This window comes from Athene noctua, chromosome 3, assembly GCF_965140245.1.
Source record: "Athene noctua chromosome 3, bAthNoc1.hap1.1, whole genome shotgun sequence".
Classification (NCBI taxonomy): domain Eukaryota; kingdom Metazoa; phylum Chordata; class Aves; order Strigiformes; family Strigidae; genus Athene; species Athene noctua.
The window spans coordinates 15,599,466-15,622,835 of record NC_134039.1 but is presented as its reverse complement, the minus strand read 5'-3'; the positions used below and the strand labels follow the sequence as shown (position 1 = coordinate 15,622,835).

The 23,370-nt window shown below is 37.1% G+C and overlaps 1 protein-coding gene across 2 annotated transcripts in view; it reads left to right on the top strand.

The window, feature by feature from the left end:
* The window catches only part of FGD4 (FYVE, RhoGEF and PH domain containing 4), an 81,501-nt gene extending 65,252 nt beyond the window's left edge, over nt 1-16,249 (top strand). For both annotated transcript variants that reach the window (XM_074902056.1, XM_074902057.1), the window contains exons 11-17: nt 786-958; nt 3,726-3,756; nt 3,930-4,025; nt 4,429-4,554; nt 8,097-8,237; nt 9,924-10,064; nt 10,262-16,249. In XM_074902056.1, coding sequence (XP_074758157.1) covers nt 786-958; nt 3,726-3,756; nt 3,930-4,025; nt 4,429-4,554; nt 8,097-8,237; nt 9,924-10,064; nt 10,262-10,519 — 966 coding nt within the window. In that variant the 3' untranslated portion in view covers nt 10,520-16,249. The remainder of the gene's footprint in view (nt 1-785; nt 959-3,725; nt 3,757-3,929; nt 4,026-4,428; nt 4,555-8,096; nt 8,238-9,923; nt 10,065-10,261) is intronic.
* The last annotated feature ends 7,121 nt before the right edge of the window (nt 16,250-23,370 follow it).

Sequence of the window (23,370 nt, the reverse complement as noted above, 5' to 3'; positions counted from 1 at the left end):
TGTGCTGTATCTGTGATAGAGATTAGGCAATAGGCTAGACAGCATTTCTATGAAAAAGGACTTAAGTGAAGTGAGTTTCTCTTCTTAATAATTAATTTTGAGGAAAATGTGAGAAAATTAACACTAGAGATCTGATTTAATAACTGTGCTTCTAGGCTGTGGCTTTAGACATTTAAACATTATTTAAAGTTCTAATTTTTAATAAAGGAATATATCTTTGTCTCATTTATTATATTTTTCCTGTGATATTAAGGGTTTCAGTGAATAAAAACTCTTAAGAAATGTTCTTCTGTCTTGGAGAAAAGACAAATAACATCCTCAAATAATAGTAGTCACAACTTATACAAAGCCAAGTGGTTTTGGTATGGGGTAAATGTATACACTGAAGAAAAGAGTTCTGCAGTTCAGAGTAGGTTTTTCAGAACTGGAACATAAGAATGTTTTTTTTCTAAAAGCTTTACAGTGGTATAGAATACACAGTCTGAGTACAGTTAATAATAAACGTCATGAAGACTGCTGCATTTACAGAGCAATTACTATTCTAGCCACTGAAGCTATTCTTTAATGTTATTTCTTAACAAATAAGAAAAAGAATTTGTCTGGCATTACAGCTTTGGTGGTCTTGTATATCAACCAAGCAGGAAAGAACCTGCTTTCTCACCCACCAGGTCTAGCTTTGCGATATTGTCCAGTTTTCAGTAGAAACTGTGGCTCTATCTGTGTTTTTGTTAATGCAAAGCTGTGTGTTGTTTTTTGGTTTTGTTTTGTTTGTTTTTTTTCCCCAGTTTAACAATATGTTGCTCTACTGCGTCCCCAAATTCAGCCTGGTAGGATCAAAGTTCTCAGTTCGAACCAGAGTTGGCATAGATGGCATGAAGATTATAGAAACTCATAATGAAGAATATCCACACACTTTTCAAGTGTCTGGAAAAGAGCGAACACTGGAGTTGCAGGCCAGGTAAGCAGTCTCTTTATCTAGTTTTTGGAGGATTAAACATTTACACATAAGAGTGGACTAATAGATTTGGAGAAAGATGCAGTGGGCTTCATCTTAATATCAGTGTTTTGAAAATAGTCTAGGATGCCAAATACTGTCTCGTGGAGTACAAGATGCATCTAGAGTGTATAATGCATTGCCTTACTTTGCAGAAATACCTAAGATAGCTGTGAATGGGCTGGCTGGAAAACTGAAAGCAGCATACCTAACTGGTGCAAAGGCAATCTGTCCATCTTAAGTGTTTTGGGACACTGAGTTTGTTAATCTCTGGGCAGTGCTGCTGCCTTGGGTACCTGAGCCACCTTGGTATGAATAAGTCTGTTCACCTCAGGGCATGTCCATTGAACAGAACTCTCCGCTCTGGTGGGTTTATGTCCACAGAACATAGTTTTCTACAGTGGTAGATGGGCACCTGCTTTCCTCCATTTCTCAGGCCTGTTTCCAGTCTATATGTTTTCCTCTGGTTGCAAGTATCAACCTCACCCTGAAAGGCAAGTTTTCCTTTTAGTTCTTTGGTCCTTTTCCTCCAGTTGCAGTCTTCTAACTGGCACTTGTCTGCTTTCCTTATTAGTCCTGGTATTCTCCTCTTGCTGGGTTACCTTCCCATTGCTGCTTTTTGCATTGCCTAGACTAAATCTTCCCTGTCTAGACTGTCCCACTTCAAATAAAGTAGGGTGCTCTACCTCTCCTTTTGGACCTGCTTAAAGATCTTATTCTTAGCACTCAGGATTTCATTGCAGAGAGGCAAGGATTAAATAAGCAGGAGGATGTCCATGGTGGATACAGTTCTGTGTTGACACCGTGTATTTGGGGAAAAATCATAGCTTGCTAGCAAATGAGCTTGCAAGCTACTTTCCTTTATGGGAAAAAAATTGTAATATTTAATGAGTAACAGTGGTGAATACAGAAATACAACAGCATGTAGAAATCTACTACAGTATCACTGAATTTGAAATTAAATATATACTTTGAAAAATTACAGCAAAAAGCTTTCCACAAATCTCTGCAAGACTTTTGGAGCATGTTTTTGGCTATCAATCACATCTATTATAAATTGCTGTATGATGGCTTTCTAAGTATTTGGCAAGTTGTTATACCATGCGTTAATTTCAATGGTGAAAGATGGCATCTTGCTATACTGTTTGTGAAGTACTTTTTAGTTGGAAGAAAAATGATGCAATAAAGTAAGTTTATTTTGTCAACTTTAACGAATTATCAGTAATTAGAAGTTTATTGCATTAGCTTATTTTGGGTGTGAGAAGAATGTTTTCATGTTTTTGTTTTATGAACATTTTTAGAATGCACTAAGTTTGTACAAAATTGTGAAGGAATAAACACCAAACAAGATCTTATTCAATTATATTAGAATAATCTTGATTATTGTATGTACCCTGTACCTTAATGTCCTGAAATCATGAGCTTGCATTAAGTGTTGTAATGTTTAGTTTACCTGTGGGGTTTTCTTTACGAGTAGGCTTCTGTTTATTTTTCAGAATATTGTTTGAGTACATTTTCAATCACTGGTTTTAAACCTTTAAAGCTGGTAGATTATTTCTTTGAGAGGTTGCTGATATGGTATGACATTTAATAGCCCATCTTTTGTTTTTTAATGTAAGCAGGTAGGGAGAATTATTTTGGCTGTTTAGACATGTTTTTTCTGCCTCGTATGCAGATGGTAGGTGGGATGAGGAACACTTGTTTAGGACTCTACTTGCTTAAAAGTTGTACTAATACTGCAAAACAACATGTGAGGAGCTGTTTTTATTGAGATACTATAAGTTCTCTTTCACACAGAAAAAAATCCATAGAAAAATAAAATTTTGCGTGGCCAATACTGCACAGCTACAGGAGTTTTGGTGTCCCCCCCCATCATTATCCAAAGAGAGGGCCACTTTCGGTTCTTACCTTTCTGACTTAAGTTTTCACTGCTCACACTAGCCAGTACTTTCTAATAGTAGTATTACTTGTGATATAAGATGCTTTTCCAAAGATGTAAATGTAAAAATTCTGATAATATATATTAAAGACAAAGCAAAGATCAGAGATGAATAAGCTTCCTCTGTCATCTCTGTCCTGTCTGTGTATCTCATCTGTACTTACTGTTAATTCATCTGTGTCTGCTCTAATGTATAAGAGGGAAATTTCTGCTGTTTGGTATTAAAACACATTTTATCTTTTGTTTAGTTAGATACTCTTCTTGCCACTGTAGACAAGTTTAACAACAGCCATAACAAAAAAGCATTCAGGAAATTACTTTTGTTGGGGAGGGAGGAAGATTTAAGTGATACACAGGAGAAATGTGTGTTAGTATGTGAACTTAGTAGTGCGTGAAATGAGAGAAGACAAAACCATCTACACCTAAACTTTGCATTGTCCTCTTTTCCTCTCTATCCTTTTCTCAAAAAAAAAAAAAAAAAAAAAATCCACCCCCCCTCAAAAAAAAGGGGGGGGGGCTAATAATGCAAATAGCATTATTACTTTTAAATGCATTTCAATTTAACTTTCAACTTGAATTCACTGTTTAGTGGTTGCAGACTTGTGAAGCCTGAACTCTACTTATGTTTTCTGTTTTGTGGTTTTGGTTTATTTTAAGCTGCAGAGTTAGCAATTAGTATTGCTTAAATTCTTGAGAATTACTTCAAAAGCTTGGCTTTTGCAATAAGTTGTTGATAGTGAGATAATGTTTCCTGAACTAGTTTTGGACTAATGTGTCAAATGTTTCTTTTAGTTCTGAACAAGATAAGGAAGAATGGATAAAGGTAAATTCATCTACATTCTTTATTTTCTAAACACTTTTTCACTGAAGCAATTGAAAAAGTGATACTCATATTTTCTGGCTGTAGTTTCCCTCTGCTAATTAGTAACAGGTCAGAATGCAGAGAGTCTGTTTTGAATGTAGTATGTTTGAGAAATTTATCCATTGTTTCCTTAGGCACTTCAGAATACTATAGAAGCTTTTCAGCAGAGGAATGAAACTTTCAGAAATGCTATTGCTAAAGAATATGAAGACATGCCTGTTGAGGTTTCTGTAAGTTGCTGTTATTCCTTTGTAACCTTCTTAGTATCCATTTTGTTTTTCAATAACTGGAAAAAGTTTGCCAAACACTTTGTTTTCAAGCTCAACATTCTTACAGCAGAGGAATTACAAAGCAGTCAGCTTGTTGGTAATGGTTTTTCTTCATAATGCCAAACCTTAATAAAAAAGCCTCTTTTTCCTTGAAATACATAACAGAGTACCCTTTCAGTGACACATAATGATTTTTAACTGTGTTCTTTGTTATTTCTTGTATAGATTTCAAAATGTGTTTTGAGCTGTATTTTGCCATTTCCTTTCTAGAGGAAGAGAATAATTATTTTCTCTATTTAAAGTACTGCACAACTTTTTTGACTGGCTCTTTTTATTCGCCCATCCTTGCCCTGTCTCCCTTCAGAATGCTGAACTTGGGAAGAGAGCACCGAGGTGGATACGGGACAATGAAGTAACCATGTGCATGAAATGCAAGGAACCCTTTAATGCACTGACAAGGAGAAGGCACCACTGCCGAGCATGTGGACATGTAAGTGCCGAACCTCACCTAGCTGGTGAGCAGGCGTGGGAACTGGTCTAAGCACCTGCTTCTGGTGGTTGCTTGTTATGTTGCAGTTTGTTGCTGTGGCCAAAAGCAGAAGCTGTGTATAGCATACTACAAGGGATCTTCTGTCTGCTTTAGTTGTCATGGTAAATTTGGAAGTAATTTACAGCAGAGTAAGATGCAGGTTTGTGTAAAATGTCCCAAGCCCCTGGACATGCTACACTGTTACTCCTGAGTGGCCTCCACTGATCTCAAGTTTCAAGACCATTTGAAACTGGCATAAGCCAGTGTTATCCCTAGCAGCACTGACTGCCTCCTATTCTCATTCTGCTACCTTCTCTCTCCTCTTCGCAAGAAGACCACGAAGACCTGCAATTAAAACGTTTTCAATGGGTTAACTTGGAGCTGTTCCCAGCTGGGTTCAATGTGTAACTGTGAACATGAATGAAGCATCAGGGAAGGAGAGAAGGTTAGGAAAGGGAGAGAGTATTACTGCTGCTTTCTATGTATGGTGCTGCAGTAACATATGACACTTTAAAATGACTATGAGATAGTGGTGACTTGAGATTTTTCAGAAATTAATAAAATATGAGCAAACATACTGTGCTTTCTTTTCTTGACATCCAGCAGCTCTGCCTTTCTCCAGCAGGTGGTAGTGCAAGCCCAGGTTTAATTTTTGTCTTGCATGTTAGCTTGCATAATTTCTTTCTTATGTTTTTAAAAGGTATGAAGCTTACCACATTCACAACACTACTGTTGTGCTTTGCAGGACACTAGAGACTTTTTCAGAATCTCTGAATTATTGATTATATAGCTGTTATCTGAGGTTTTCTCCAGATCATTCTGTTTTAAAACTCCTCTGTTAATCTTAAGAATGTACCCTTCCTTTTTATTCCCCCTTTTGTTTAGAATCCTAACTACTCCCTACTATAGTAGTTCTACCAGATCTTCTTGCAATCTAATTTTAAAATATTTTTTCATGGGAATTAATTTCGGTCAGTGATGGTGTCTTTTCAGTAGTGGCTAATTGGGAAGACTTAACTAGTATTCTCTAGGGCAATGGTTCTCAACCTGTGGTCCGTGGACCCCTGGGGGGCCACAGTGTCATCACAGGGGGTCTGTGAAGGCTTAAATCAGGGGTGGGGACCATCCAGCCCAGAAACATTTGGTTTGGCCCATGGCAAGCCCTGTGCCTCCTTTTCCCACAGCCCTCTCCCTTCAATGCCCTCTCATACTCAAGCCCCCCACCCCATCTGCCCTGACTTGCTAGTATATTTGGTGCTAGTATGGTTGGTGGAACCCACTTCAACTAGGCAGTTTTTCTCTTAAAGACATTTCCTTAATCCAACGGCCCTCTTTAGGGTCATATAGGGGCTGGTCTCTTCCTCCAAGTGGTAGCCCTGGACCTGTAAACAAAAATATATGGTGGCTGAACACAGACAAACAAGGGGGGAGGTGAGGAGAATTTTAAAAAATTTTCATCAAATTTTGATGTAAAAATTGGCATCAAATTCAGAATTAGCATGTTAAAATACCATAAAATGGGCCATTTGAGCAAGAAGAGTGTTGATGCCATTATTTTAAATTCATATGGAATCATTACAATAAAGATATAATAGGAGAGTGTCTATTAACAGATTAACTTATTTCCTCTTCCCTCCAAATTTGAAGACCCTTCATGAGAAAATTGAAATAAATATTTGATATGGTCTAATGCTTTACATCTTAAATTAAGTCTTGGTAGTCCACGGCCCCAACAGGTATTTAAAGGGAGTCTGTGGTGGATGAAAGCTTGAGAACCCTGCTCTAGAGAGACTAGTTGAAGGTAGCGATCTAGATTAGTAGTACTGCAGAGTGCTGGTCCACAATAAAATTTTGTTCAGGTGTTTGAGTGGTTCAACTCCATTTGTCTGCCTTTCTTGAAATAACCGCACTCATATTTTTTAATGCAGAGAATCTTTTTCACCTGGAAGAACATTTTTGTGGAAAAACATTTCTAATGAAAGAACTCAGATCTCTCTTGCATTTCAGTTATATTTATTTTGTTTAATATTTATTTGTTGGCAACATAGACAGTGAGATCGAGCGTACCCTCAACAAGCTTGGTGACAGCACCAAGCTGTGGGGTGTACTTGATACACTGGAGGGAAGGGATGCTATCCAGAGGGACCTGGACAGGCTGGAGAGGTGGGTCCATGCAAACCTCACGAAGATCAGCAAGGCCAAGTGCAAGGTCCTGCACATGGGTCTGGGCAATCACAGGCACAAATACAGGCTGGGCAAAGAGTGGATTGAGAGCAGCCCTGAGGAGAAGGACTTTGGGATAGCAGTGGAAAGAAAACCAACTATGAGCCAGCAATGTGCGCTCGCAGCCCAGAAAGCAAACCACATCCTGGGCTGCATCAAGAGACATGTGGCCAGCAGGTTGAGGGAGGTGATTCTTTCCCACTACTCTGCTCTTGTGAGATCCCACCTGGAGTACTGTGTCCAGCTTTGGGGCTCCCAACATATGAAGGACATGGACCTGCTCAAGTGGGTCCAGAGGAGGCCACAAAGATGATCAGGGGCTGGAGCACCTCCCCTGTGAGGACAGGCTGAGAGAGTTGGGGGTGTTCAGCCTGGAGAAGAAAAGGCTCCAGGGAGACCTTATAGCAGCCTCCAAGTACTTAAAGGGGGCTAAGGGAAAGATGAGGAGGGACCCTTTATCAGGGCATGTAGGGATAGGAGGAGGGGTAATGGTTTTAAACTGAGAGAGGGTAGATCTAGATCAGATGTAAGAAAGGAATTCTTCCCTGTGAGAGTGGTGAGACACTGGCACAGGTTGCCTAGAGAAGCAGTTTACGCCCCGTCCCTGGAAGGGTTCAAGGCCAAGTTGGACGGGGCTTTGAGCAGCCTGGTGTAGTGGAAGGTGTCCCTGCCCATGGCAGGGGGGTTGGAACTAGATAATCTTTAAGGTCCCTTTAACCCAAACCAATCTATTCTCTATATAGATATACAGTGAAAAGAAAAATCAGTGTAATACTAGCTTGCTTATTCTGTGTACTTATGAACAGATTCTAAAACTGTAAATTTAATATTTATTAGCAGGTTACAAAAACAGCCATTTCTGATTTTATTAAATTTTATCATAAAAAGTGCATCTCAGTTGTACATTTCTGAGATTATGTAGAAAACAAAATGGTAAATGTACCTTTTCAGGTTGGCACTTAAACTGGAGGATTTTCTTCCTGCAGCACGGTTGCTATATTCTGATTCTATTGCTAACTTTAACCTAGAGATAAAATTGAAAGCCTAATGTGATTTTATGCAAAGTACAAAATTCTACCACGTAAAAAACACTTCCAGTTAAGAAGCAGTGGCACAGAATTGTTATTTACAATTAAGTTATTGTTGACATGTTGTAAAGGCATTATCTTTCTTGTTCTATATGATTAAAAAATGTATTGCTAAGTATATAAAAATAATACTAATTTTTAATTAAATTCGGTTTCATAAAGTTTTATACTTAAAATTTTTTTGTTTCTAAGGTGGTTTGCTGGAAATGTTCTGATTACAAGGCACATCTTGAATATGATGGCAATAAATTGAACAAAGTCTGTAAGGACTGCTATCATGTTATAATTGGTTGTAGAGACAGTGAAGAAAAGAAGAAGAAAGGCATCTTGGAGGTATGTAATTTAGAAATACTAAATGTGCATAGCTGCAAACAGCTTCAGCTCATCAGTAAGTGAAAAATGGTAGCATTCTTGCAGGGCTGTTTTCTGTCTGAGAAATAAAAAGTATGTGAACCAAATTTATCCCATCCAATAGATTTTAGTTTTCACTAATCACCTTTCACAATATTTTGTTTCTTACAACTTTTTTTTAAAGAGGGAATTATGAACCTTGGAGCTTGTTTCCTTCTTTCCAGTTATATCAGCTAATGTAATAAAACATTACCTTTCCTTATAAATCTTCAGTTTTCTTCTGCACTTAAGCTGTTGTAGCAACAAAAGCCACTACTACTACAATGGTTCTTGAAAACATACCCAAATTAAAAGAACTGGGGATGGAGGAGAGGGGAACGGAGGACAGTTTTGCTATTCAGAGTCTGAGTAGCAAGATACTGTTTTCATCAGTGTATACAATGTTCCTTTAAGTCATCAAGTTTCTCTCAGTTTTTTATATCTAAAAATTCAAGGTCTCAATCAGGCAATAAAGAACCATGTGTCTTTTAGGGAGGAGAAATAGCCATTTTAGAACTGCAGTTAACCTTCACATTTCTTAAATCCCCCTTTACAAGCCCTTTTAAAATTCCTGACATACATTAGAGAATTATCATCCTAACTTTTCAAGATGTATATTTATCGTGGGATGCAGGAGAGAAGGATCGACCCTTGAGCTAAATACCAGTCAAAAAAAGAAAGCAAAAGTAAAATAGAGATTAATAGTTCCATATACCATTCTTAATCCATGTTGGCTTGACTACACCCTCTTAAATGAGAAAGAATAAAGAGGACAGAACTCCACTAGCTTACCTTATAGTCAAAAGACTGCTGGTTTTTGGCGTGTTTTAAGGTAGCTAAGGAGCTATAGAGTGTCTTAGAAATGTCTGTCTGCATGCTGGATCTCATGACAGTGGATTGATAGGTACCATGTTGCAGCATCCAAACAGCATCACTACTGGGAGAAGAAAAAATCTGATGAAAGGAAATTTTAACACACAATCACATTGTGTTTTTTCTGATCTTCTCGGGATTACTATTTAACCTGAGTAGCATGTCACTCTCTCTTCAGATTTTAAGCAATTCACCTAACCTTTTCGCTAGGATTAGTACTTGCATTCTTCTATTATTTTTAGAAATTCATTTACATCTGATCCTGTTGTAATATTTCAACTGCCAAAATAGAGTAGTTGTTATATTGGATAGTTAGTAGAACTTCAGTGCCTAACATGATGTTGGTTTAGAAATCATACATTGTTGCAGATACTAAGATACAGAGAAAGGCTAGCTGTGGTGACAACATGAAGTTTAGAGTGATCTAGAAGTGTATAATCCAAAACAATTGATGAAAGAATGAACCAATTACATATGTTAAGGGAGTACATGTTGTGATTGTAGGTATGTAATATCTAAATATTACATAATTACATAGAAAAATATTACATATATAAATATCATGTAATTATATATCTAAATATTACATAATTACATAAATCTAGTCCTTATAATTACATAAATCCAGTCCTTCATGATTTTACTTGGGTGTTTGCTCAAGCATAAATCTGAGATTTTATATGAATGATGATGAATTTCTTAGTCTTTATTTAAGGAAAGTTTATTCTCCTTATTATGTTTTATACTATCTCCTAGATTGAATCTGCAGAAGTCTCTGGAAATAGTGTCATATGTAGCTTTCTTCAGTACATGGAAAAATCAAAGCCCTGGCAGAAAGCATGGTGTGTTATACCTAAACAGGAAGCTCTTGTGCTGTACATGTATGGTGCTCCACAGGTATGTACAGAGAAAATGGACAAGATGTTAGTAATTACTGTCACTGACATCTGAGGAAGAGAAGTCAAATACCTTGGGAATGGAGGAAAAGATCCTGAGTGTTTTCACCAACTTGTATAGTAAACAAGAGGTAACAGTCAGATTAGTTGGCTGTTCTTAATCAAGAACTTCTTTTTTTTTTTTTTTTCTTTTTTTAGGATGTTAAGGCTCTGGCTACAATTCCACTTCTGGGCTATACAGTAGATGACACACCAAGAAGTGCTGACCTCCCACACAGCTTCAAACTGACCCAGTCTAAGTCTGTGCACAGCTTTGCTGCGGACAGTGAGGAACTAAAACAGAAATGGCTAAAAGTTATCCATTTAGCTGTCAAAGGTGAGACACCAGAATGTCAGAATGAACTGCAAGTGAATTTAGAAGAGCAACCTGAATCTTCTAAAACATCTGAATGCTGAAGCTCAAGAACACATGGCATTTTTAAAAGATTTCAATTGAATTATAGTTAACCTTCGTGTTAACTTCTCTTTACTCAATCAAGAAAAAAATAATAAAAAACTTCTTACTACCATACACATCTTAGCACTTTATGTTTGGGAAAAATTCTGGTCTTTTTAGGGATCTTTTTCTTATATTTATGTTCTGTCAATAAAAGTAATGTACAGGTCCATTTCAGAGACTTTTAAAAAAAATGTGAATGCTATTAAAAATACTTACTAACTTTACTGTACTACTTGTTTGTCATGATGTAAATTTTTTTGAAAATCCAGTTGCTCTTTGGTTAACATTTGCTACTTTCATTAAGAATGCAAATATTGAAGCTTCCTACTTACATGTTAGGACTTGCAACAGGATAAAAGATATACCTCCACATTGCCAAAATAGATCTGTAGTTAAATATGCAGGGACAGTTTGGTTTAATGTATGTAGTGTATAGATTGAATTCCACAGGTCTGTACATATGTTGTATTCACTTGTCTCTTTTTAATTAAAGTAATGCAAATTGCTTTCACAGATATATTGGCTTTTGAAGTTTCAATTTATCAAGGAAACAATCTAATGATTTTCAATTTAGAAATGAATAACTAAAATATGAGATAACTATATGTGCAGTATTACAAATGTATAATACTTGACTTTTGCTTTGATTTCATGATACTGGGTTCCTATTACTCAGTAATTTATTTTAAAAGCATGTTTTCCATTTGAAATTAAACACATTCCTAAATTAAAAAATACTGTTCAGTGATTTTAATAGCTGACGTTTAATGATGGTATTTTTATGCGTTTAAAAAATAGCCGTAATGTAAGTGGCATGCAATGGACAAATAAGTTCCAGTTGTGTTTAAAAGAGTAGTTGCTTTTCTTCAGTGTCCTATCACTGTTATCTTTTATGAGTGCAGTAGTTCCTTGCTCAAATGCAGTATGTTGTTTTGAAAACCAACAAATTCTGGTAATCTTCTGGAAGCGTGTATTTTTGCTATTATGGTTATTGGAACAAAGCATTTTGAATTTAGATCTTTTAATTTTTGCAGAAGATTAGATACTTTAATACTTATTAACAACAATGTTCAAGGATTATTGCTGTAAAGTGGAGCCTGCTTTATATGAAACTAGTATGAGGTCTGAGCCTGCAAACCTCAAGTTGCATTAACAGACATTATTTGCATTCTGCTTGTGGGAATAAGGACTTGTTGGCTTTACAGTGTTAAGTCCCTTATGAACTTTCATTCCTATTGGGTTTTTATACACAGAGGCAAATGACCTCCCTAAAATTTTTGCCGTAACATCTTTGGATAAAATATGACAACTTCAGGGGTAGTGATTGACTATCAAGCTGACAATTAAAATCACTGCCATCTTTCATTTTCTGACCTCTCAAAGGAAGGAAAATATGTAACTTCTACAATCAACTTGTCATAAGAATCTATATTTTAAATAATGTCAAGCTGAAGAGCTCAGGTTCAAGTCCAATTTTGTTAGTAACAGGACAGATTTAAGTTGTTGCTTTTAGCGTTTAACAGAGGATTGTTGAAATAACCTCTGTTTTTAGTGTCAGGCATAGATAAGTACACAGTGTCTATCATTCTTTGGTAAGAAGAATGTCATGCAGCTTAATGTTAGCAGGCTGGATTTTGCACTTTCCTGCACAAATCCAAAATCTATCATGGCCTTTAGACTTAAAAGCTTTAAACTAGTGTTGGTAATTATCAGGACATGGCACTGTAGAGTACTAACTCTACAGCTGACTTTGTGCATGTCAGTTCTGAATTATTCCTCGGGTGCTCCATGTGTCCAGATTATTCTGCATGTAACTCTAGTATTCCTTTTATCTGATGTGCAAGGTCTTCTGTAATTCTCTATGAGATTTTAAGTTATTTCTACTGTTAGCTGTATTTATTTACGGGCAACTCAGGCCCCTTTTGGTTCATGTTGGTGAGTACCATCAAATCTTCAACTGGGTTTCCCTAGCTAGTAATTGTTGTCTTGTTTATACCTTGGTGAGGGATGGGGGAACATTCAGGTAAGCCAGAAAAACTCTACATAGCTAACTTTCTTTCATGGTCATCTCCTGAAAGTAGGTATCTTCTAAAAGTCTTAAATGCAATTGTGGGATCTGGAGGGTTGTCTTACCACATCCTAATGTATAAAAACATTGTTTGCCATGTTCAAGTTGTTCAGTGTAAGGGGAGAAGTCACTTTAAATGAGTCCCCGGATAAGATGGACTGAGGTATTCTGAAAATAATATAATGGTATGACTGTAAACATGTAGTACATTGTTTTCTGAGCTCCTGCAAACTACATTCTGAGCCAAGTAGAGACCTATTCCAGCTAAATGATGAGGGAAATGATTAGAAGCAGCAATTTCTGGTCTGCCTTATTGTTATAGTGGTATTGAGTATCTAAAGCTGTTTGAATTATTTCAGCATCTCCCAGGTAAAGCCCTGCATTTGGGCATAAACAATTTGAAATTAAGTTAGGATTGGGAGTTATTTATTTGGATGCTAGCTTCATGTTTGCTCTCAGCCATTAAAGTTTGTATAGTGCAGGATATTTTATTACCCTAATGAAATCTATTCCATGTTCTTATAATCAATTGCTTGGTTAGAATTGTTCTCTTCTGAGTCAGAATGTCTTGGTACTCAAATGTATGCTTCTGTGTGTATTTTGTAGGAAAAGTATGTACCACCAATATTAAAGGAGATCAGAAGATGGAGAAGTTGCTTCTAGATTTAACCACCCTAACTGTTTTACTCCATTCTCCACAGAGGGGCTTCTCCAAGCCCCCCTTACAGCTTCCAAAACTTTTTCTAACTTTAAATTGTAAATTGTGACCACAGAGGAACAAATTCAAAGTAGTAGCTGCTGCGGGTTAAGTATCATGACCGAAGCAGTCAAATTAAAACCATCATTCTAACAAGGTATAGGCTGTTCCCATTTCAACTGTTAAATTCTTTTTTTTTTTTTTTTTTTTAAAAAGCATTAAATGTATTAGCGTAAAGCTCTGTGTGTGAAGAATAAACTGTAACTGAGCATTCATTCATAATACGTGAATGTATGTGAATGGCTCTGCTGAATTATTTAAGCTTTGTGATTCTTGTGTTCAAGAAATGCTTGTTTCTCACTTCAAAAGTGATCAGTCTTCTGTGCAAATCAAAAGTTATTTTGTGCAGTTTTATCAGTGTTCAACCAGAACAATGGCTTAATTTTATCATTAATAAGTTTGGAACGTATTAATATATTTTTTTCAAAATAACTTAATATTTTTCCCATATCATAGAAAAATAGTGTATCATGACATCTGCATGTCTGCACCATTCTTTCAGATCCTCTAAAAATTATTTTCTGTTATCAGGTACTCCTGCTTGGTTGAAGAGCTAATGGACAATCTATAGCATCTAGTACTTACACATCCCTTTACACTGAGTAGTTTTGTTTATTCCAAAATGTATTTAATTTTTATGTGCAAAATAGATATTGAGAATATACGTTTTCTTCTGTTTGGAGTAGAATATTAAACCACTTTAAATGCATGTAATATATAGTGGCACCTTTTTATGCAAAATCATCTTAAAATGCTTTATAAATCTCCTGAAAGATTTTAAATCCCTTTCATAGAAAAGAGGATTTTTATTCTTCATATTTTTAAATTATGGATGAAACCAAGGCACTGATTAAAAGTAGAATAAATATGCTACCACCTGAATCATTTTTAGATGAAGTTATAGAAGTATGCTTTAAAGAATTCCAAGTGGAGTCAGGAGGAAAAAACCTAATATATATGTATATATAAAAATAAGTGGGAAAGATGTGGAAACACTTGACAGGTTCTTTGGATTTTGTTGTTTGTTGGGGTTTTTTTAAACCTACATCACCACATAGCTAGTCTAAAAACTGGTTAGCTTTTCATTTCAAGACAAGATTAAATAAAATAGAGGGTAGTGGTTCCTTATACTGAAGGCAAATCTTTTGAGAAAGAAATAAGCATTCCATGTAGAAATATTTCTAAGCAATAAAAAAGGAGCTTTCTACATAAAAATCTCTACAATAAATTTATCTGGTGTAAACTAGCATAGACCTGCTGGAGATGTTATACCTTCAGTGATTTAAATTTATGTAGAATCTGCTCTACAGTATATAAAAGCCACTTGTGGAAAATCAAGATTTCACCAGTTTGAGAGCGGATGACTTACTATGTCTCATCTGGAATCACAGTGCTCAGTTGAACTTCAAATGGGTTTCAGTTGGAGATAATTGATGTAGGGTTGAATGTAAACAGCTCGAAATATATATCGAAAAATACATGATTGGAGAAGAGAAATAATTTTATGGCAGAATTGACTATCCTTAAGATAAGTCCACTGGTGAAATGGGCATCAATCTTAGTCTGTGGTGTACTGTTATTTGAAATATATGGAGTTAGGGTTTTTTTCTCCCATCTGTGGCCCTGTTGGTATGAGGAATTGACCTAGCTGGATCTGATCCATGGGACTGTAGTGAAGTATGTTCCTTGGAAAGGAGTTTTAATCTGTTAGTCAGATTGTTTCCTAAATGCTTTTCCTTTAACAGAACATAAAATTAAGTTAATGATTGTATATGTGTGTGTGTATGCACACACATATGCATATGTGTATATGTATATATGTGTATTTATATATTTGAGACTATTATTCAGATGACCTGTTTTCAAGCAGTATTTTACAATCAAAAACTACACTGTGCTGCAATGAAGATATAATGTACATTGACTGTGAGTATGCTCTTCAGAAGAAAAAATTGACAGAAGTAGATCAACTTTTGTGGCATGTTTACTATTTCAGCCTAATTAAGAATAAAAAAAAGAAACAATGAACACACTAAATTCAGTAAGGCATTCAATCTGCTTCCTTTAAAACCTCATGATTAAATTTCTTCCCAGACACAACTATTGCATTTTGCTATCACTCCTTCTTTTTCCTAGCACAAGCTGAATGTAGAATGTAGATTTTTCTCTACTAAAATCTTCAAGCACATTTCTTTTGAATAAAACATACTTTCAGCCACTGTATAACACCAACCTACTTCAGTTTATAGTTCATCCTTGTAGATTCATTAACTATTTATGGTGAAAACATTCAGAAAAGGGGGAACTATGTCAAAGCGTTTTTGTATGTATGTGACCTAGCATTTTTAAGCAAGAAGCCAATTTGTTGCATATAGGGAAGTTTGCAATAGAAGTATTATTTTTTTTCTGTTATCATGTTTTCTATTCTGCGGCTGCCCTCAGTGTGGATTAATATATTCATGTTAGTGGGAGCTGGATCAGCTGTAATGTTTGACATCAGAATTATAGGCTATATATGTTGATTCCCCTTCATTATGGAAACATTTCTTGTTTAAATTGCAAAACCACTTATTTAAAAAAAAAATTAGTATTTGGAAGAGGTATACATTTGTCCTGATTTTGGAATAAAGTGAAGAATACTAAAAAGGTGAAATATAAATGCCGTTGTAAGTTGTGCAAATATAAGTAGTCATTTTTATGGTCAGGAAATACACGAATGTAAAAAATTTTCAGATACTGTATATATTTTCTGTAATATATGTATATTTGGTCATAAGGTGGGTGGAGAATTGTAAAAATTAAGCACTTTAATTCCTGTTGAGTACTTAAATGAAAAGAAATTTGTATCCTGTAAAATAAAAGCATCATTAAATAAGTTTTGCTGGTTTGACTATTCATCGACTTAGTGTTTGCTTTGCTGATGTAATCTTTAAATTGTGTTTCCAGTTGTGTGTGTGACTCTAAGGACCTATCTGGTATCTAATTTGCTGAAGTGCTGGCTACTCAGAAGTACTGCTAAGTCAGTCAAAGACATATTCTGAATATATAAAGAGCTGTATATAATGCTATGAGATCTTAGATTGGGAAGATAAAAGATATGGTCTCAGTAATCAGTCCTTCACAGTTTAGATCCAGATTTCTGTAACGGGAATAATAATGTTTTCTCGTGTGACCAGGATGTTGTGAGAGTGCATTATGGGCTTCTGCATTGCCACCCCCATGGAAAAGTGCAGAAAGGGAGGGACGTGTTCAGTGTAGCCCAATGTCTGTGTTACTGTTACTCGAGCACTGCTCTGAACAAAAGGATGAAACAAAACGTTAAGCAGCTGCTCAGGATAATCTCTATGCACTGAAGTAAAGTGGTACTGTGAAGCAAAAATGATCATGTAATTAGCTGATCATGATCCTAAGCATAGGCAACTTTGATTCTCTAAATTGATTTGCTAGCTAAGCACACATTCGGTTTATGGAAGTACCACTTAAACTGCAGCTACTCCTTTTCTAAGTGTCCTTTGACAACCATTTGTAGTTGCCTCCAATTTCCATCATCTGTACACAATTAACCTGTTTTGATTGTATCGCATTTATCCTTGGTATTATTGTGCAGGTGGGCACAATTTGCAGAAAAAACTTTGTTAGTTCCTGTGTGGAACAAGAATTGTACAAGAATTTTGTTTAGCTTCTACTTTTTCTTCTCTTTGGAACACAGTAAACAGATTAGTATTTGAAACAAGTACTGATGAACCACAGAAAGTAATGCTTCCCCCTCCATTTATATAATTTTTTCCAGTAATTTTTCTGATTATTTTTTCCCTGTGATGAACACTGTTCCAAAGCCATTGTGTTCCTCATTAAACACAATGCAATGCCTTCTACATGGAGACAAAATTAACAGAATTTATCCAAAAATACACTTTAATAAGAAAACACAATTATAAAATTCAAACTACAGGAAATCCATAATCACAGCTCCTACTTAATTCCTTTATAATAACAGGTTTAATAAGCACTGCTATTTCTACTTGGCAGCAAATTGTCCAGGAGCCCATCAAGTACAGGGTTGTAAGTAAGTAGTAGGCGTCATCTCCTCTAGCTCTCCCTAGGAGCCTGACTAATACTGCCCCATTACCACAGAATTGTTCTTGGCATTGTATGAGCTTCCTGCCATGAGAGAATTGGCACTCCTGCCTTTGGTAAGCACAATACTTTGAGCTTGTTTGCTTTAAAGAAATTGCTCTGGAGGGCCCTGTGGTGTCTCTAATGAACTATTGGACATTATGATTATGACCATTTTGTCTTAGAGCTGTTCACCCTCTGTCTCCTTGGCCCTGTGCACTAGGCAGCTATGACAATACTGAGCCTCATCAGACCTGACTTGTGGTAAATCAGGATGCACTCAGCTGAGTTTATTTGCTTGAGGTCTTACCCATGTCTGTCTCACTAGCTTCTGTTTCTGTCTCAAATACATAATGCTTTGATGTCACGAGCAGGATGTGCTACCTGCCCTCTATCTCAAACTGTTACACTTCTTTGTGTTACAGCATATTTTTCAAATTACTTCCCCTCATTGAAAGATTTAAAGTCTTAAGAAAAATCTATCACATACTCAGGTAAATTTTCCATTTGTTAGCTATACTCTCTGTAGTTGTTTTTTTCTTCCTTTTTTTTTTAAAAAAAAACCCCTTATTATCACTAGTCAGAACTCACATAGCCTCCAACCATCAGGATCTTATCAAGAGAATTCATTAAGAATTCCAACCACCCAATCTCAATACATTTTTGCTTGCTAAATGAAGGAAATATCTGCTGTCAGAAGCATCTCTTTAAGGAATAGAGCCTTATCTAAGAATCTAGGGTAAGACTTGGTGGGCTCCAGATGAATTTCTATATCCCAAAACTTCTTCACATTAGTTTTACTGAGTATCAGCCTACTTAACCTGAAAATTCCAGAGGTTCCTAGATTTGGTTTATGCATTTGTAACATTAAAATAGTCCATGGTTCAAGAAACAGAAATAGTCTTGGGAGCAGAATCCAGGATTACCCTCTCTCTTTGGCCTCTTGTGGCCTCATGTACTCTTCTGCCCCTTCCTACTCCTGTCTTGGAGCCAGGCAGTTGCAGAACTCTTGCATGGGGGACGCATGGAAATGAACTCTCTCTTGGGTCTGCTGGACGCTGAACTTGGATCTCTGAATTTGTGAGCTTGTGTTCTAAAGTAAAGCTGGATATTCGTGCTCTTTTGAATATATTTTAACATAGTATGACCAACTCATTTTCCAAACTCTAGGTAAGGGTTCCTGCTTCAGGGAAATGGATTTTGGACTCTGCTACTGAATAGAGGAGCCTTCCCACGGTGTGAAATTAAATGAATGACTGTGATAGAAGAAAATAAGATTTCAACCCAATTTTGTTTAGACCTATTGCCTACCTATGTAAAACTACCTGCTTTGCCTGTTCTGCCTTACTTGCAGAACATATTGCATATTTGCAGAACTTACTTGCATATTTGGCTTGCAAAAGGGAATCCAAATCTTTTAGCTTAAGGCTTTAGGATACAGCATTTACAAAAGACCTACCTTGCCTATGTTGTATTTTGGAACTGGATTTCAGATTAGCAATAAGCTGGTCCTATTAACTAAATGCTCTTCAGTGGCTGAAGTGTATCTTGCAGCTTGTTTCACGTGAACAGGTTTGCATCCATGTGCTCCAAGGCAACTCTGCGATGCTAAGCAAGCACAGTGGGCAAGACATCAAGCATGCACTCCAGAATTGCAACCCTGACCTGCACTAAAAAAGCTTAAGATGGATACACTTGAAGTATCCACTAGTTTTATATGCAGGCTGTGACACTGTAAATCACATATGCTCAATTGTTATATTTCCAATTTAAACTTAAAGTTGTGCCAATCATAATATAAAAAGCAGCATGCACAAGCAATCATGTATGGCGAAAATAAAAAACGCCTCTCTTGACATACTATTTTATCTTAAAAATACCACAGGAGATAGCCTTATTTAAAATACTAGGTCCAAACATAGAAGATATAAGCTCAGTTCCTCCTGAATACCAGTAAGTTCTGGATGGGGTAAGGTTTGGTGGGAGTAAGGTTTTTTCCTCTTCCTTTCTAGTTATATTGCCTCAGGTGAATGCCAACTAAATGTGAATTTTATTTCCCAGTAAAAAGTTACTTTCTTGATAGCAGACAAGAGGTTATTGCCTTTATTCCCAAAATCTTGGTCCTTTAAAGTAAAAAAAGTCTTCACCTTAAAACTGGACTGCAAGCCACTGGAGGGGTAAAAATCGTTTACTGAAGCAACTATTGTGTTTGTTATTCCAAGAAGCCTGACCACTCCAGTTGCACCAGGGAGGTACAGCAGTTCAGAACGATACATAGACTATTTTAATCTCAAGCCAAAGCTTTTAGCTCTGTTGGCCTTGTCAGAAATGCTGATGCCTTACACCTGAGTGCTCCGGCTTTGTTACTGACTAATGAACTTTGCTATGTTTGCCCTGTGGCTCTCACCCTCTGCACCCTGACTTTTCCTTAACTTGAAATCTGCTTTCGGTTCTGCAAGCATGTTTTATGAGAAGCTGTGTGACACCCTAGATATTCAATGAATTTTGATAAATAACTTCACCATGCATATAGTGAGAGAATATAAGGAACTCAGATTGTCCAGCAAAATTGTATCCCTGCCCCAGGATTACTTTGTTTTGTCAGAGACTGGGTCTCAGCACAGCTAACGTGGGGATTCCTATCAGCACTGTGACCTTCTTACAGCCACCTGAAGCATGCAGGAGAGCTCGCTTTGCCGTCAGCAGAATCCCTGGACTATGGATTTAAAGCCTCAGATTTGTTTCTTCTGGAAAAAAACAGCAAGGTTTAGAATCCATCATCTTGGGAAATCTGTGTAGAACATCCAAATGAAGGGTCATTCTGTCAAGGGATTTCAAGAATTTATTTCATCTTCTAATGGTGTTTGCTGTGCTGATGGCTAGTATGAAGTGCTATGAGAAAGCACTCTGTGATAAGGTTACTTTGGAGAAAACAAAAATACAATTCAATTTGGCTTCACATAAAAATGGGGCTCTGCCAGGCCCATATAATTGCTGTATTGCATGGTTCCAAAAGGTGACATTACCAAGGAATAGTTAACAGAAGTATTTTGCTAATAGTGTTTGTGCAGTACGAAGTAGTATCACTGTATGCAGAGGAAATGCCGTGTTACATACTTGATACATTTACGAATGATTTATTTCTCTAGACAAATACGATGGCAAGGAAATATGCTTTACTGAGTGCTAGTTTGTGGTCTCCTTGTCTAACATTAATTAAATGGCAAATGACTTGTCCACTACTGTCAGTATGTTAATATAGACAGACTCTAGCTGCCTGATCAAAAATGGAAGCAAATGATGATGCAAAACTATAAATAAATTCATATCATGGAGAAGAAAGACTGGAAATTTTGTTCTCCTCACTTCAAACATAAAACCAAGGAGGCTTATAATGAAATTAGAAGATGACAAATTTAAAACTGACATCAAATTGATTTTTTGCACAATGCATAATCAGATCATGAAATTTACTGTCACAGGATATCATTGGAGCCAAGAATTTAGCGTGATGGGACAAAAACCCTATTATATAGTAAATAAAGCAATTTAGTTTCCAGTAACACAAACCAGAAGAAATATTGAACTGTCTACTTCAGATCTTACAGCAATATCAAAATTCTGTGATACACAGTTTTGGAATCAGATCTTATTACTGCAGTTTTATATTTTCCCCAGAGAGCTGATGCTGGACAGTTTTAGAGATGAGATTCTGAAGAAGATTGATATCAGGTCAGATTCAGTGTGACAGTTCCTGTTTCCTCATGTCAATTAACTTTTAGTAAATAACCAGTCTGACTACTACTGTCTTTTATCAGATCATTAAGTTTCTTCCTCAGTACAATACAAGTTGGCCATGGAAAGTTAGAGTTAAAGCTACAGATGACTATCACTTGTTAAAATGTTTATTGCTGTGGCACAGTCCTCAACTGGGCTGAGGCAAGTTGGTTCAGGAGATCCCACTTCATAGCAGAGGTATTTCCAGCTCTCACTGCACAACGTGTTAAACTTTGCATTCTCATGTTTCTTGTTCTTACATCTTCTTTAGTACTTTCTTCTTGCTTTCCTTCATCAATTCACTTCCTCCATCTGTGCTGTGCTTCTCCATTTGAGTAACCAGCCCCTGATAGGCCTTTCAACATCTCTGCTGGGCAGGCTAGATTATCTCAACTCAGTTCAGCAACTCTGTGTGCTTTTGAAATATTATACTGATAAAATTCTAAGAATAGCCATACTGGGACAGACTACAGGGCAAGCACATGCAGTGCTTCTGCATGATACTCTCCCAACTTCCAACCGTTGTTAGCTCAGAAACATCCAGAGCTAGATTTGATTCCTACATAGCTATGTATTTACATGTGTACTGGGTCTGGCTGAACTGGAATTGGTTTTCCCCTATCGCAGCGCTCACGGTGCTGTGGTTTATGCTGGGAGCTGGCAGGGTGTTGATAGCACCCTGGTGTTGTGGCTGCTGCTGAGCAGGGCTTACACAGCACCAAGGCTCTTTCTGATATTTCCCTCAGTGGGATGGGGTGGGCAAGATCTTGGGAGGGGACACAACCAGGACAGGTGATCTGAACTGACCAGAGGGATATTCCAGACCATATGACGTCTGCTCAGTATAAAGCTGGGAGAAAGGAGGGAGGGGGTGGGGTCACCCTTGGTCCTGTGAGGCAACCACTACGCGTATCGGAGCCCTGCTTCCTGAGAAGGCCCGACATCGCCTCTTCATGGGAAGTAGAGAATAAATCTGTTTGCTTTTGCTTCCGCGTGAGGACCCTTGTTTCGTTTTGCTTATATTAAAACTGCTTTTGTTTTACCCACAAGGGTTGGTTTATCTTACTTTCTTTCCCCTCTTTGCCCTGTTGAGAAAACAAGAGGAAAAGGGGGGGAAGTGATAGAGCGACTTGGTGGATACCTGGCATTTAGCCAAAGTCAAACCATCACAACATGCAATACATTCCTCTGGCTTAAACTTGCCCAAACACCATCGGAATCTATTTAAACTTTTATTGTCTACAACATCCTTTGGCAAGGAGCTGAACAGGTCATCAACCCACCCCTAAGGGGCTAGTGTCTTTGTTTTGTTCTGACCTGGCTCCTAGTTTCATGGCTCCAAAATACTTGTATTGGAAGGGGCAGTAAACAGAACTGATGCTTTTCCACCTGCTCCAGGTTGCTAAAGATTACACAGACCTCTGATCTTCCCTACCCCCTGCCATTTCTTTTGTGGAGTGAAGACTCCTAGCTTACTTGGTCTTGATATTGAAGTTTTTCCACAACTTTCATCATCTTTACTGTCCCTGACCCTTTTCCAGTTCTACATTCTTTCCAAGATGTCCCACTTCTGGTCTAAATTAAAATATAAAACAGGTTGCACATGTTCCATTTCACAGTGGTGTCCATGAAGTCATACAGTAAAATGAAAGTAGCAAGAGACTCACACAGAGAAATAAGCTGGTGTTATCTATCTACTTTAGGTGCCAGCAGCTTCCTGTGCAACTGGGATGCTTTTTTCCTCTTCTTTTCTTTCCAAGGACTGAAGGAAGGAGAGGAGACAAGGCTCCATGCTAGACAGGGAACTGAAAACCCATTAGAAAGAGTGTTTGCTGTGTCAGGTGCACAATGTGGGGAATGTTTGTTATTGTCCTGGAAGCTGGAGGGGCAGACACCAAATGGCATCCTGGTGTAAATGATCTCTCAGAGCAATTGGCTGCAGCACACTGGGAGCCAATGGATAATCATGCCTGTATGGCCATGACAAGAACCCCTCACCAACAGGTCATTCAGGACCTTCTTAAAAAAATTTTAGACGTTAACTGTTTCTCTCTAGGCTCAATACACTAATTTTTGACTGTTTCAATTTG